The following is a 12,401-nucleotide window of genomic DNA, read 5'->3' as shown; positions in this document are numbered from 1 at the left end:
GTCTCCTTTTGTGTTCGGCTCTTTTTGAGCCATCAAGAGGATGCCTCCATTTGTTGTGTCATCCAAGGCTAGGTTGATGGTTTCTTCCACTTTCACTTTGGCTCGACAATCTCTCGCATAATGACCAATTCTGCCACAATTGTAACATTTTCAGAATTACAATTGTTTGCATAGGGGCCATATTTCTGAATAGGGGCCATATTTCTGAATAGGGGCCATATTTCTGAATAGGGGCCATATTTCTGAATAGGGGCCATATTTCTGAATAGGGGCCATATTTCTGAATAGGGGCCATATTTCTGACATTTAAAGCACTGGATGTTGGAATTGTATCCTTGACCGCACTCTTGATTGCGTCCTCTTCCACGCCAATTTGCTTGGCTCGATAGTCTCTTCTCCTTATAATTTTCTTCATAACCATTGCTTTGAGCAGCTCGACCATTCCCGCGGCTTCCACTATCTCTACCTCGAAAATTCTGTGAGTAAAGTATTTTTCCATCCTTTATTGATGCCTTCGTCTGAAGCGCTTGATCGAGTGGTTTCTCCTTCTTTTTCTTATGTTGCTCGTGTGCCTCGAGAGAACTGGCAATCTCATTGACTGTGAACTTCGTCAGGTCCTTTGACTCTTCTATGACACATATGACATTCTCGAAGTTGTCTGTTAACGACTTCAAGATTTTCTCCACAACCCACGTCTCGGGTAACATTTCTCTGTTCCGATTTAACTAATTCGCCACGGTTTGTACATGAGTAATGTAGTCAGATACATTTTCTAACTCCTTCATCTTCATGCTCTCCACTCGCCTCGCAGAGTCTGGAGACGCACCTGCTTGACTCGGTCGGTTCCTTTGAACACATTTTCTAGGGTATCCCACTCTTCTTTTGAAGTAGTTGCCCTTGCAATCTTCTCAAAACCTGACTCGTCAACAGCCCGGAACAGCATGTATAATGCTGCCTTATCCTTTTACCGTAATTCCTTCAGCGCCTTGTTTTGCGCCACCATATAACCCGTGGTATTAATCGGTTCTTCGAAACCGTCTTCAACCACCTCCCATGCGTCCTACGAACCAAGAAGAGCTTTTATTTGGATGCTCCAATTCTCGTAGTTCGTCTCCGTCAATCGTGGTAGCGGCATTTGTCCCATCATGTTCGCCATCGGCTCTGATACCAATTTGTTGAAATTAAATTGCTCTGATACCAATTTGTAGAAAAATAAAGTCGCTCCGTTACCAACTTGAGAGAAAAAAACGCTCGCAATCTAACTCGTTTAGATAACTCTCACGAAACTTTAAAGGGGGTGTCGAAAGGGGAGAGACAAGGAGACAAAAAGATTCTCATATGCCTTTCTCTATTACACACGGTACAAAAATTGGATCTTTTTCTTCACTCTATTTTCTCTATGCTATTACATCAATAAGTGAAGCACTTTTATAAGCTTTCTAAGGCTAAAATTGGCCTTTAACTGCCCATCATTTTCTCACCCATTGCTCCCTTTCATTAATTTTCTCACCCATTAGCTCTCCTTTGTGGAGATAATTATGCCCTTTGAATTGAATTAAAAAAACAAAAAAAAATAATTAAATTTATTTTCCAACAGTTTATAAGGGTAATTTTGTTTAGGGCGCGGTAGTCTATGCATAAGCGGAGACTCTCGTCTTTCTTCTTTTGAAACAACTCCAGGGATTGGTAGGAAGCTCCAGGTCTAATAAACCTGGCGATAAGTAGTTCGTCCAGTTGTTTTTACAGCTCCGCTAACTCTAGTGGAGCCATTCTACAAACATTCTTTGTCGGAGGTTTTGACTCAAGCATTAGTTCGATCTCATGGTCTATGCCCCGACGGGGGTGTAAGGTCTTTGGTAGACTCTCTAACATTACCTCACGATACTCTTCTAGTACCTACTATATTTCAATGGAACAAATCTAACTGCCATTTCAGTTTCAACCATAGGGATGCCCATGAATGTGGGTTCATTGTGCGTAAGACCTCGTTTCAATTTGAGTGCAAATATCATCTTGATTTCGTCGAGCTGTTTGATGTTTGTTTGGACAATGGTAGGGGTGGATCCTGTTTGATGTTTGTTTGGACAATGGTAGGGGTGGATCCTTTTATGACCAAACATTTGGCCAAAGACATGGAGATCACTTTGTGTTATAGTAAGAATTCTATCCCAAGTGCCACATTGAAGTCGTCCCTTTTGACAATTGCAAAGTCCACTTGACTGCTCCATGTTCCCAACTTGAGTGCAGTCTTCTTCAAAATTTCAAAGATCGGTAAGGTCGCAGAGTTGACAACCTTCATCTTCCCTAAGTCTCGATACCTCTTGATATTCAGCCAATTCACTTTAGTCTCGGTCATGAAGTTATGAGTGGCTCCTTACTGTTGGCCAATTTGTGGTTCACCCATGCTTCCACCACATACATGAGACCTTTTTCGTTCTTTTGAGTCTCCTTTGGCTTCTTCACCCTTTGACTTCGCCTCTTAATCTACGTCTAAATCATCTTGGAACGCTTGTAATGACACCTTCTTTGGACACTCATATCCCATGTGATTCCCTCTACATAGGAAGCAGGATGGAGGTGGTTGATTGGAGTGGTTTTGATTGTAGGGTCTGCCTAAGACTCTAGTCCCTTATTGGGGTTGTCTTTGTTCTCCCCCTCCCGCCTAGGTGGATTGAATGCATGGTTGTGTTTGTCTCAGCTCGAGGAGGTTTGGCTTCGCCTTGTGTCTTGGGACTGTTCGATGCTCAAATCAAGCAGTCATTCGGTCATAGTGTAGGTCGTGGAAAGGTCTTCTATGTTTTGTTCATATAGTTTGGACTTCGCCCATGGCTTCAGTCCTTATATGAACTAGAAATAGAAAATCTTATCTAGCTCAGACATTCGGATGTCTAACATGAGTAGCGAGAATTGTTTGACATACTCTCAAATGCTCCATGTGTGTTTAACTAGATGCATCTTCAACTAGATGCATGGTAGCCAAGGTGACCTTTCCTTCTTCCGTCTCAGTGCTTGTCTTTTTGAAGTACTGCTCAAGGTCGAAGATGTAATTCTCTAGGGTCTTGGCATCTCGAGCCCCAGAGAAGGGCTTGGCTCGGAACCTTGACCTTGTTGGGTCACATTGTTCTCTGTGTAGGGAGTTTAATTTCCCACTGCTCTCACGACAACGTTCAGTCTAGCGCTTATATCTGCCATTTCTGTCCTGACCACGTCAAGGGTTGCCTTCACGTTTTCAGATAGCTCAGTAACCATTTGAAACATTGCTTTTTGGGAGCTGTCTAAGCCATCAACTCACTCCTCAATCAAGTCAGTAGAGTCTGTCGAGCTGTCTCCCCGCTCAAAACCACAACATTGTGGTTTTTGCTTCTAGGTTGTCCATTCGATACATTAGTTCTTGAATGGACAACTTATCTAACTGACTCGTTATTGTATCAACGGTGCGGGTCTTTTCGGTGAGTTCCTTCACTTGCTCACCTAGATACCAAATAATGTTGGGGACTTCCCATTAGTCGGTCGACGTGGGACTTATTCAACTGTTTGGTCTTAACCATGTCCATCGAATCACTTTTGGAGCCAACTAGGCGCTGATACCAAAACCAAAGTGTCACAATCGTCATTTTCTTGGCAGCGAATTTGGCGATTGTGCGACATTCACTCTTAGAACTGAGTAAGTCAAGCTAACTTAGGATAACGTCGCGTACGATCGGCCAGCGTATGTTCAAGCCTCTAGCCCCTATTTAAGAAAACGATTTTAGAAAATGGGGACAGAGAGATTTTGAAAGCAGGGTGAGAGATCAAAAACAGTGTTATCAAGCATAAAAGACAATATAACAACTTAAATAACATATAACTTTTTGGGTAGGGAAAATCTGACAATTAGTCGCATATAGTGTATTTTGAGGGGATTCAGGTCAAAGCGGACCTAGATGTGATTTCGCACCACATTCATACAAAATCAAGGGAAGATGACAACCAGTACATTCTGGGGCACTTCATGTTTACCAGGCGTAGACATGATTTTGTCTAAATGTCATACACTTGAAAAAAACAACAAAGAAATAAGGTAAGCGGATAAAGTGATAAAAGGCAAGGATTTTTGGCCTGTAACAAGCATTTGGCATTGGGCAACACGCCTTAGACAAGCATAACTGTGACTCGATGTATGGTATACTCGTATGATCATGGATTACTTCTCAAGTTATGTATTATGAAATGGTTCAACATTTACATTATTATTCATTCATGTTCCTTTCTTTTTGGGTTAGTATTTTATATTTGCGATAAGAGGAGTATGCTCATGTGGCGACTCCATAATCAGGCCTACGAATTATTAACAAGCCGTCTTAGTGTACTCAAGCATGTGTGTGCTAAAAAAATGAAAGTAGAACCCAAGAAAGACATAAAATTAGGTCCCAACAATAGTATTTGTATACGCATTTCATGACCCAAATATACTCATTAATAGTAGTTTGAAAACTTATTTTTTACGTTAGTTTGCTTTATTTGTTCATAATGTAAAAGTAAAGTGTATAAAAAAACTACCCCTGTTATATGCTTGCCTTTATATATATTGCTAAGACAAAATATAGACAGAGACAAATCAAGGTAATTTGGAACTGTTTGTTATGCTTTGGAATGGGATGAGTTTGGTCAGTAATCTATTCCCCGCTTTCGACTGACTTTTGGATATTAGTAAAGAAAAAGCCAACCCCCCTGAAAAAAATATCAAAAAATGAACCTTTTTCAACCAAATGTTTCATCAATGACCATTAGGAGTCACCACCAAGAGCGCTTTGGGTGGCTGAAGTAATGCTACCGCTCCCCTCTCGGAGCTGGAGTACTTTCTGTATATTACTTGCAGCTTGTTCTTGCTTGCTGCCCCATGGAATCCCACCAAATGCTTTGCACAATCACTGTGGTTCACATATAACAACAACAACAACACAATTACTTGACGCCTTATAATCAATCACACAACAAACACACACAATCTTTTCAATTCACGTACATCAGTTGAGGCTCTGTGAAGCCAGTGTGCAGTTTGAGGGTCTCATCCCAACCAGGGCTTTTCTTCAGCGTGCATCGAGCGGCATAGACTGCCGAGGCGGCAATCATTGATGGGCTGTACATTATTGAGGTGTTGTAATGCATTACGCCAAGTTCTGCAAGAAAATATACCAGATTTTCCATCTGCACCAAGTTTCATGTTCATATATTACTCAGTTTTCTATTTCTAAACCAAGGAAGGGATCAAGCATTCATTCGTTCATCGTTACTCACCTCGTGATCGGAGTCCTTCGACGCCTTGATGAACCGAGCAAGGAAAACATAGGGAGTAGGCAGAGTCATGGTCCATTCCAGCTTCCCAAGTATCCTTTTCTCCATCATTAGTATCTGTTCATTCGTGTACGCTCTATCTGAAAGGCACACGAAGTCGTTTACCTGCAAAAACGATGCCATGTTATGTTAGGACACCCACCTCTAGTAGTTATTGTTCTTAACAAATGTCGAGTTTTACGCATACCTCTGGCGCCCAGATTTCCTCGTATTTGGAGGCTATGAGCATTGCCCCAATACCCAACAACTGCAATTCCCTTCTTGGGACTGCCTTCCTCGCAAGGAAGCGATCAATTATGTTGATGGTGAGGTAGAATGTTTCGGGGGAAAGCTCGAACTTGTTGTGGACATCAACTAACCAATCCACCAATATTGCTCTCATTGAAGTGTTTATCTCCGGTTGTGAATCCATATAGTCATGAGGCCTACTCTCATTCTTTACAAATACAACACAGACTCATCAGTGAATTGATTCGAGGGGCCGACTCGTATGAACCAAAAATGAATACAATAATAAAACATACCTCAACTTCCTTATAGAACTTATAAATGTCCTCAACATATTCCACTTCTGCCAACTCATTTCCAACATCTGCTGCGTCAATGTCAATTATCTGTTCCTTTGGTTTCTTGGTTACACCACAAGCAGCCTAAATGAAACAGGTGATTCAATTATTAAGAGAACCACAACCAACTACGACTTTCAATGTCAAAAATTGTACCTTGCTTCTAGCCGTCATGACTGCGGTGAGAGTCTGTGCCTTCTTCTTTGAGACCCCTTCTCCTTCCTTTTTCTTGTTACCACATTTCACTTCCTTGCCCCGATCTTTTTCGACCGTATCCGGGCTTATCTCGATCACCTCCGCTTTCGGTTTGGAAACAACTTTCTTGGGTGCTGCCTTGGGTGCTCTTGGCTTCCGAACAGCCACAATACCATCATTAAGAATGGGAGCAGCCCCATCTACACTGACAGGCACTAATTTCTGCATGACAAAAATAGATTCATAGATCCAAACACGTTACAGTCCCGAGATAAAAACAAGAAAGACTAGTACAAAATCGGATGAATGATATATATGAGGAGACCTTATTATTTTCAGCTTTTGCAGCAGCTTGGGCATTGGCAAGCAACTGAGCACAGAAACTCCTCGTAATAGGGCGATTTGCCTTTGCGTCATTTCCTCGAACAGTTACCAGATTCCCAATATCACCCAATGCTCTGCGGTTCCTCGCATCCACCGCCGCCCCGCCCTTCCCCTGCTTTCCTCCGCCGATCGCTTCATCACCTTACCCCATAAAAAAAAAATACAATTCAATACAAAAGAAACAGAAAGAACATGAAGAAATATGCCAGAGACTTCCTCAATCCTCACTTTACTGAAATTCCATAGAAAATTCAACCCAAGAACACGGATTACAGATCTTACAAACACGAAGCGACTTGGAGTTCGAATACTCAAAATACTAATCAGAAATTTAAGTTCAGAAGAAACCCAGAAAAAATTGCACCTCTGATTTGTTGGGGAACTACTGGTCTTGAAGCCATTTTTAAAATCTTCAAAGGAGAAAGAGAAACAAACACAAATCGAAACCCTTTTTTCTTCTTCTGAAAGTGTTCTTGAGGTCTCCTCTCCCTCTCTCTCTCTCTCTCTCTCTCTCTCACTCTCTCTCTCTCTCTAATATGAAAATGAATCCATTCGGAAGCAATGAGAGAAGCTTTTTGAAGCTGCAGGCGGACGCTTCCAACGGTCGGATGAGTTTTACATCCTGGCCGTTGGATCTTTCATGATCCCACGGCGTTGGTTGTCGGGAAAGATAGCCGTTGGAGTTTTAGAACCTCAAGGGGTCTAAGTAAGGGAAAGTAACCAAAATAAAATGAAAATATATTCAATTAATTATAATGAAGAAATCTCAAGGGGTCTTTCTAAGTAAGGGAAAGTGACCAAAATAATGTAAGAATTTGTTAGATTTTCTTTAAATAAAATATTCAAAAATAGAAAATTGTAAAGACGCCCTTCAACTAATTGGTAATTGCGCTTCAGCTTCTGCACAACATTTGTAGTCTAGATTTTATTTTCGAATGAGCCTATTAGAGAAACGTTTCTAAATGAGCCTACTAGATAATCTTCTCGATATCTTTTAGATAAAATTACTGAATTGTCCTCAAATTTTAATAGGACCTATAGGAGGCTGACACCTATGCATTCAAAGGTGAAATTTGCAACGTGGAGTCAAGACAAGACCACAAAAAACGAGGTTGGATGAGCCTTCAATAGATATTGTCCTCTTTGGGCTTTAGTATATGAATGAAGTTGGGTACTTTATCCCGGTAACACTATTAATACTCAATTTTGTAATTGTTAAAAATGATTTGATTCAAATCATTCATGTGAAGACGTGTGAGTAGGGGTATTCTATAAATAATTATGTATGAGACTGAACCAAAAAAATATTTAATCTCTGTTTATAAGTTTATTAATTGAGAAATTAATATTTCACACTATCTTAATCCTGAGTGAGTTATGAACTCCGGCATATGAGGCTTTTCCTTTGATTAACTTGAGTAAAACTATGGTTTTGTAACCAATTCAATATGCGTTAGGGACTTTGATCAAATAAGGAGTTGGGATCATAATTTCATTAGATGAAATTCACTCGTTTCATAAAATGCATGAATTTTTATCATATTTTATTTATATTTTTACAAGTTCGTCATGATTGGACGTGAAAAATCAGGTCACGACATATACAGACTTTGAATTTGCAATGGGATACAAGGCGTTTTGAAGTATGGTCGAAAGGAAAAATGGAGCTCACACTCTATCGAATTGTTTTAGATTTGGAAACGGTTTGAATTACTAGCTTATCATTTGGCCCTACCACCTTCCCAATTCGTAATGTCTTTTTTACTGATCTATGTTGCATAAATATATGGCAAATCCTTCTTACATAATCCGTTATAACAGTTGCATCTACACGAAAGCTTGAGTTACGAAAAAAAGCCTATGCAAATTCTTAGAAGGGACGTGAGGACATTGTGTAGTTAAAAAATAGCACTTATCGAGATTTTTTTTTGGTAGAATCAATCAATTAGAGAACAAAAGGATGAAACGATGATTAGGTGACTAGGTGTCTCACACGGCACCTAACTTTTTTTTTTTTTTTTTTTTTTTTTTTTTTTTTTTTTTTTTTTGTAACCGCCCTAACCCACCACTAGCAGATATTGTCTTATTTAAACTTTCCCTTTCGGGCTTCGTCTCAAGGTTTTAAAACGTGTCCGTTAGGGAGAGCTTTCCACACCCTAAAGAATGTTTCGTTCTCCTCCCCAACCGATGTGAGATCTCACAATCCATCCGCTTCGGGGCTCAGCGTCATCGCTAGCACTTGTTTCCTTCTCCAATCAGTATGGGACCCCAATCCACCCTCCTACGGGGCCCAGTGTCCTTGCTAGCACATCACCTCGTGTCCACCCCTTTTCGGGCTTAGCCTCCTCACTAACACATCACTCCGTGTTTGACTCTAATACCATTTGTATAACAGCCCAAGTCCTCGCTAACACAACTCAATTGTGATGACGTGAAATAGTGAATTTTTTTTTTTATCAAATATAAAATAAAAAAACTCGGAGACGTATTAATTATTATAAAATTTAAAAATTAGGACCAAATGAACATACATTTTTAAGGCTCCGCTATTATCATACATTTTAAGATTAAGAGAAAATAAATACAGAACTTCAAAAGGGAAGGGAATAAACTTGTAATGGTAGTTTTTAAAACTCCAACGGCTATCTTTCCCAACAACCAAAGCCGTGGGATCATTGAAACATCCAACGGCCAGGATTTCAAACTCATCCGACCGTTAGAAGCGTCCGCCTGCAGCTTCAAAATGCTTCTCATTCCAACGCTTTGCTTCCGAATGAATTGATTTTCATATTAGAGAGAGAGAGAGAGAGAGAGAGAGAGGGAGGGAGAGAAGAGGAGACCTCAAGAATATACTTTCAGAAGAAGAAAAAAGGGTTTCGATTTCAAACAATGGCTTCAAGACCAGTAGTTCCCCAACAAATCAGAGGTACACTTTTTTCTGGGTTTCTTCTGAACTTAAATTTCGATTACTTTTATGATGATTCGAACCCCAAATCGCTTCAAATACAAACAATTCTGCCCTGTTCGTTACTTCCCATGTTTTTGTGCGATCATGGGGTCTTGTTTTTTTTCGTTTTCTTTCTGTTTCTTTTGTATTGATTGGTATTTGTTTTTATGGGGGAAGGCGAGGCAGAGATCGGCAGAGGGAAGCAGGGGAAGGGCGGTGCAGCGGCGGATGCCAGGAGCCGTCGAGCATTGGGTGATATTGGGAATCTGGTAACTGTTCGAGGAATTGACGCAAAGGTTAATCGCCCTATTACAAGGAGTTTCTGCGCTCAGATGCTTGCTAATGCCCAAGCGGCTGCAAAAGCTGAAAATAATAAGGTCTCCTCATAATCCCTTCATCGGATATATTGTCCTACTCTTCTTCATCGTTTCTCAGGTTTGTGAAGATCTTTGGTTTTCTTTTGGTAATGCAGAAACAAGTGCCTGTTAGTGTAGATGGGGCTGCTCCCATTCTTGATGGTGAGGTTGTGGCTGTTAAGAAACCAGGAGCTCCCAAGGCTGCAACGAAGAAAGTTGTTTCCAAACCGAAAGCGGCGGTGATCGAGATAAGCCCGGATTCGGTCGAACAAGATCGGGGCAAGGAAGTGAAATGTGGTAACAAGAAAAAGGAAGGAGTCTCAAAGAAGAAGGCACAGACTCTCACCGCAGTCATGACGGCTAGAAGCAAGGTACAATTTTTGACATTGAAAGTCGTAGTTGGTTGTGGTTCTCTTAATAATTGAATCACCTGTTTCATTTTAGGCTGCTTGTGGTGTAACCAAGAAACCAAAGGAACAGATAATTGACATTGACGCAGCAGATGTTGGAAATGAGTTGGCAGAAGTGGAATATGTTGAGGACATTTATAAGTTCTATAAGGAAGTTGAGGTATGTTTTATTATTGTATTCATTTTTGGTTCATACGAGTCGGCCCCTCGAATCAATTCACTGATGAGTCTGTGTTGTATTTGTAAAGAATGAGAGTAGGCCTCATGACTATATGGATTCACAACCGGAGATAAACACTTCAATGAGAGCAATATTGGTGGATTGGTTAGTTGATGTCCACAACAAGTTCGAGCTTTCCCCTGAAACCTTCTACCTCACCATCAACATAATTGATCGCTTCCTTGCGAGGAAGGCAGTTCCAAGAAGGGAATTGCAGTTGTTGGGTATTGGGGCAATGCTCATATCCTCCAAATACGAGGAGATCTGGGCGCCAGAGGTATGCGTAAAACTCGACATTTGTTAAGAACAATAACTACTAGAGGTGGGTGTCCTAACATAACATGGCATCGTTTTTGCAGGTAAACGACTTCGTGTGCCTTTCAGATAGAGCGTACACGAATGAACAGATACTAATGATGGAGAAAAGGATACTTGGGAAGCTGGAATGGACCATGACTCTGCCTACTCCCTATGTTTTCCTCGCTCGGTTCATCAAGGCGTCGAAGGACTCCGATCACGAGGTGAGTAACGATGAACGAATGAATGCTTGATCCCTTCCTTGGTTTAGAAATAGAAAACTGAGTAATATATGAACATGAAACTTGGTGCAGATGGAAAATCTGGTATATTTTCTGGCAGAACTTGGCGTAATGCATTACAACACCTCAATAATGTACAGCCCATCAATGATTGCCGCCTCGGCAGTCTATGCCGCTCGATGCACGCTGAAGAAAAGCCCTGGTTGGGATGAGACCCTCAAACTGCACACTGGCTTCACAGAGCCTCAACTGATGTACGTGAATTGAAAAGATTGTGTGTGTTTGTTGTGTGATTGATTATAAGGCGTCAAGTAATTGTGTTGTTGTTGTTGTTATATGTGAACCACAGTGATTGTGCAAAGCATTTGGTGGGATTCCATGGGGCAGCAAGCAAGAACAAGCTGCAAGTAATATACAGAAAGTACTCCAGCTCCGAGAGGGGAGCGGTAGCATTACTTCAGCCACCCAAAGCTCTCTTGGTGACTCCTAATGGTCATTGATGAAACATTTGGTTGAAAAGAATTGAATTTGTGTTGATTTTTGGGGGTTGGGGCTGCCTTTTTGTTCCCTGAAAAGCAGTTGAATATGATGTTTTTTTAGTTGTAATCAACAATCTTCTTATGTCACTAAAAGTATAATATGTGTTGTTAGAAAATTGCTAACATAATATAATATCATTCTCAAGTAACCTGATCTGTTTTCTTACGGGGTCAAGTCGTTATTAGTTTTTTTTTTTTTTTTTTTTTTTTAAATAAAATAATTTAGGTATTTTAGTGTAAAGATATTAAATATTTTAAGAAAAGATTTAAATTCGGATGTTTTAAGAATAGATATAAGTGTCTCCCTACCATAACTTACCTTTTCATTCCAAAACAAATCCAAACCATATAGTGAAGTTGTTTCTAAAAATTATCTTGTAATATTTTCTCGATTGATCTTAATAAAAGTGAGTGTTTCCATAAAGTTGTCGTTGTTTGATCTCTTGAAATTTTTAGTATCCCATGTAATTGCAACTCTATTTGATCTTCACATCAGAGACCATTTCTTAAAATTATTAGTAAGTTTTTTTTTGTGTCGTGAATAGTCCATGACTCAACACGACCTTCGAAAGGTCGTTGGTAAAACTAACGCCGCTAGAGGAGGATTCTAATGGTTTAATTTAATTGATTCTTAACATTTTAATTTTGTTAAAGTATATTCCCAATTTTTAATTGATTCCTAATTGATTCTTATCAATTTAATCACAATTATTGACCAATTTTTAGTCGATTCATTTGGCTACAGCTATAACATTATTGATCTAAAAGAATTCATATAAAATTATTACATTTAATTTCTAACTCAAACCTAACAATCTAACCTATATTTGGCTGTTATCTTCTAAAAATGAAATTAGATTTAACGTATATTTGGCTATGAAATGAGATCTAGCACGTATTTCTTAGTATTT

General features: G+C 39.9%; 2 protein-coding genes across 3 annotated transcripts; one reads left to right on the top strand and one right to left on the bottom strand.

The window, feature by feature from the left end:
- Nucleotides 1-4,462: 4,462 nt before the first annotated feature.
- On the bottom strand, nt 4,463-7,022 carry LOC111781191 (G2/mitotic-specific cyclin S13-7). 2 transcript variants are annotated; one of them, XR_015414228.1, is made up of 9 exons: nt 6,844-7,022; nt 6,421-6,620; nt 6,057-6,317; nt 5,859-5,984; nt 5,522-5,770; nt 5,278-5,439; nt 5,006-5,187; nt 4,654-4,910; nt 4,463-4,623 (listed from the first exon to the last, which is right to left on the bottom strand). XR_015414228.1 is itself a non-coding variant. In XM_087119803.1 (8 exons), exons 1-8 carry the CDS (start codon nt 6,878-6,880, stop codon nt 4,757-4,759), a joined length of 1,371 nt encoding a protein of 456 aa, XP_086975929.1. In that variant the 5' UTR covers nt 6,881-7,022; the 3' UTR covers nt 4,652-4,756. The 2 variants fall into 2 exon arrangements, 1 of the variants encoding a protein (XP_086975929.1); XM_087119803.1 differs by lacking the exon at nt 4,463-4,623 and having other exon boundaries at nt 4,652-4,910.
- Nucleotides 7,023-9,251: 2,229 nt separating this feature from the next.
- On the top strand, nt 9,252-11,639 carry LOC111781786 (G2/mitotic-specific cyclin S13-7). The gene is made up of 8 exons (XM_023662483.2): nt 9,252-9,405; nt 9,604-9,803; nt 9,899-10,153; nt 10,227-10,352; nt 10,441-10,689; nt 10,772-10,933; nt 11,024-11,205; nt 11,301-11,639. The coding sequence occupies exons 1-8, from the start codon at nt 9,369-9,371 to the stop codon at nt 11,449-11,451; spliced, it is 1,362 nt and encodes a 453-aa protein (XP_023518251.2). The 5' UTR covers nt 9,252-9,368; the 3' UTR covers nt 11,452-11,639.
- Nucleotides 11,640-12,401: the final 762 nt, after the last annotated feature.

The sequence above is a fragment of the Cucurbita pepo genome, chromosome 19 (assembly GCF_057944985.1).
Source record: "Cucurbita pepo subsp. pepo isolate OVF chromosome 19, ASM5794498v1, whole genome shotgun sequence".
NCBI lineage: Eukaryota > Viridiplantae > Streptophyta > Magnoliopsida > Cucurbitales > Cucurbitaceae > Cucurbita > Cucurbita pepo.
Note: the sequence above shows the minus strand (reverse complement) of the source record. Positions and strands in the feature narration are given on the sequence as shown.